Here is a 3,203-nt window from a genome sequence, read left to right on the forward strand (position 1 = left end):
GCAAGGTATGATGTTCAGCCCCAAAGAGCTCTGAAACTAGCATCTGTGTATAAAAATTATAATCTTGTGACTTTTAAAACTAGACCTGTGCTATTTTAGGAGGCACCAGTTTATTGTTTCTGAACCCTTAGCAATCACCCCGTTCTTCCCCGCAGTCTTACCATCTATGTTTCCAAGGGAGGCTGGGTGGGTTTGGGTGTAGTGAGGGGTACCAGCCCCCCCACCCCCCCACCCCATTGCAATTCTAATTCTTCTTTCCATTTCTAGGCAAATAGTTCTTTTCACGCTCAAACAGAGTGGCGGAAGTAGAAGAGGGGATCTTTATAAGGCAAGAATTGAACAGGCCCTTGAGAAGGAAATCCATCTGTTCAGCAGCATCTCAAAGGCATCTCTCCTCTGGCAGGAGACTTGGGCTTGGCCACTGGCAGACTGACTAAGCAGCCGCTGCTGCAAAACGTTCATTTCAAAATATCTATATACACTGTTTGCTCCTGGCAACACCCGGCATGACATGGCAAATCCCAACAGCACACGCCGTCTTCCAATGCAGAGTCAGTTTCCGCAACCCGTTTCTGCAACAACCTCCCGGGAAAGCTCCCTGCTCAAGCCACTGATAGGCTCCCTCACTGGCTCCAAAAGCCTATCAGAAGACTCGCCCCGGCTTTCCAGTTTTGCATAGTTGACCAGGCCAATGTGGTCAAGTCTAGGCCAGCTCCTGTGCTTCCTGTCTTTGACTGGTGCCACTAACACTACCCCCGGCTGGCCGAGATCCAGGGACTTGGAGTGACCCGCATTAGGGATCTGAGTGTCCGAGCTGAACCCCCTCTTTGTGCATTCGGGGTTCAGGAGTCTTTCCACTGAGGTGGCTGAGGAAGGCTCATCGTTATCCATATCGATAACCACGTGGCTGCCTCTGAGCTCGCCTCTCCGGGGATCCACGGCATTGCACCCCGGCAGGACAGTCCATGAGAGCCTCAGCACCTCGTCCTTCTCATCCGGCAAGCGCAGGCAATTGCCTTCCAAGTCCTGGATGGCTGCTCGAGAAACGCACTGGCTTTCGAGGAGACAGTTGTTGAGTTTAATGAGAGGCAGAGACAGGGCATTGATGGCTGAGGCGACTGACTCCGTGCCGCGGGCAAAAGGGAGGCCGCGGTTATCCGGCACGGCGTTGCCAGAATCCGAGCGGACGCTCAGGAGGGAAAGGGACGGCGAGACGCTCTTGTGGAACTGGGTGGTGGCCTGTAGCCTGTTTGAGTTGTAAGCGTTGGGCCACTTGGTGACTGGGCTGGAGCAAGACTGGAAGCCGCTGGAGGAGAGGTCCACCTCGTAGCAACCTTCCACGCATTCTGCGTTCGCCTGGTGGGAGGACAAGGTAGGCCTCCTCTGAAAGTAGCTGCTTGCCTGGCTGGTGTCCTGTGGGAGCCTCAGACTCATGGAGTAGAGCTCTCTCTGCATCAGCAAGCGGGTCTCCATGTCTCTGTTCTCGTATAGCATGGTGTTGGCGCAGATGAAGATGAAGAGGCCAATGCCCATGATGACAGGCCCAATGAGCTTCAGCTTCTCGCTGTGAGGTAAGGGACGGGGGTGGGCCAAGGCCTTCACTTCCTTCTTGATCTCATCGGTGGCACTGGCATTGCCCGGCCGGTTGCCGCCTCCGGACCTGGCACGGTGAGGCCAATATCCGATGACAGCAATGGTCATGCCCACCAGCACCACTGAGACGCCCACCATCACAAAGGCTCCCGAGGTAGAGCGCATGCGCAGCTGGCCCTTCACGGTCACCTCGGAGGGAGCCTTGCGCCGGAACCTGCGCCGGTGCCATCGGGAAGGGGCGCTGGTGGGTGTTGCGGGTGCGTTCCCTGAAGGGGGGTGGTTCTTCATGGCTCTCACGGCTTCAGCAGGACCTCCGGCTGTCACCATCCCCATGTCGTCCGCCGGCCATCTTGACAACAAAGAGAGAAGGTGTTATGGAGAGGGAGGCATGGGGGAAAAAGCAGAGGTGACTTGTTCAAACTCTCCCTCCACCGGGAAATAGTAGCAATAATAGACTCACACCCTACCCCACATCCTGGCACATAGGAATCTGCCTTCTGCCAGTTCAGATGATTGATCTGCCTAGCTCAACATAAGGATGGGGAAAGTGTGGCCCTCCGGATGTTGTTGGACTACAACTCCCATCAGCCCCAGCCAGAGTGATCAATGGTACGCAGTGATGGAAGCTGTAGTCAAAAACATCTGGAGGGACCTGTCATTGGTCTACACTGACTGGCAGCAGTTATAATTATTATTATTTATTGAATTTATATATCGCTCTATACCTGGAGGTCTCAGGGTGGTTCACAGAACAAAATCAAAATATAAAACCACAAAATATATAATCAAAATAAAAACAACAACCCAATAACCCCTAGGGTCTTTTCCAGTCCTAGCTGGATATGTCAGGGATTGAACTTGCTACCTTCTGGATTCCCTGGTGGTGCTCCACCACCGAGCTATAGAGCATGAGACTCTTAATGTCAGGGTCATGGGTTCAAGCCCCACATTGGGTAAAGGTTTCCTGCATTGCAGGGGGTTGGACTAGATGATCCTCATGGTCCCTTCCAACTCTATGATCCTATGGCCCTTCCCCTTCCTTTGGCAAAGTTTAGCCTAATTTCCCCAAACGCGGTGTCTTCAAGGTGCCCTACCCCTAAAGTACTGCCTGGAGCGGAGACCACAGTGGGACACAAAGCACAAACCACCTTCATTTCCGTGATTAAAGAAACATGGGATATAATATATACATTATGGTTATGTATTACATCTGAACCAACACATTCTTATTAATAAATTTCAGGAGTGGGTCCTATTTTACTCATTTGAGGTTGAAAGTGGATCTCAGATCAGAAGCCATCGGGGCTATTCGTTCTATTGAAGAGGCAGGAGGAGTACCAGCGAATCCAAGAGAAAACTCCCCCTTTCCATGTTCTTCATTTGAAGGTATTATTCGTCTCCCGGGAAGGAATTAAGTGTTTGAACTTTAGAATGGAAAATGTGTTCTTGCCCCAAACTGCCAACCTACGACAATTTCTAGGAAGGAGATTTTTTAATATACCGTATATATAGAAAAGATGTCGGGGAGAGGCAAGATAACATTTCAAACTCGGCTAATCCTTTGGCAACATGAATTTAAGCCCTTCCTCTTGACGGAGCAACCCCCTGCG

General features: G+C 51.5%; 1 protein-coding gene across 1 annotated transcript; it reads right to left on the reverse strand.

Annotated features, from left to right (window-relative positions):
• Positions 1-302: 302 nt before the first annotated feature.
• On the reverse strand, positions 303-1,937 carry TMEM200B (transmembrane protein 200B). The gene has a single exon (XM_033157970.1). The coding sequence runs from the start codon at positions 1,924-1,926 to the stop codon at positions 553-555; it is 1,374 nt and encodes a 457-aa protein (XP_033013861.1). The 5' UTR covers positions 1,927-1,937; the 3' UTR covers positions 303-552.
• Between the last annotated feature and the right edge of the window lie 1,266 nt (positions 1,938-3,203).

Source organism: Lacerta agilis, chromosome 8, assembly GCF_009819535.1.
Source record: "Lacerta agilis isolate rLacAgi1 chromosome 8, rLacAgi1.pri, whole genome shotgun sequence".
NCBI lineage: Eukaryota > Metazoa > Chordata > Lepidosauria > Squamata > Lacertidae > Lacerta > Lacerta agilis.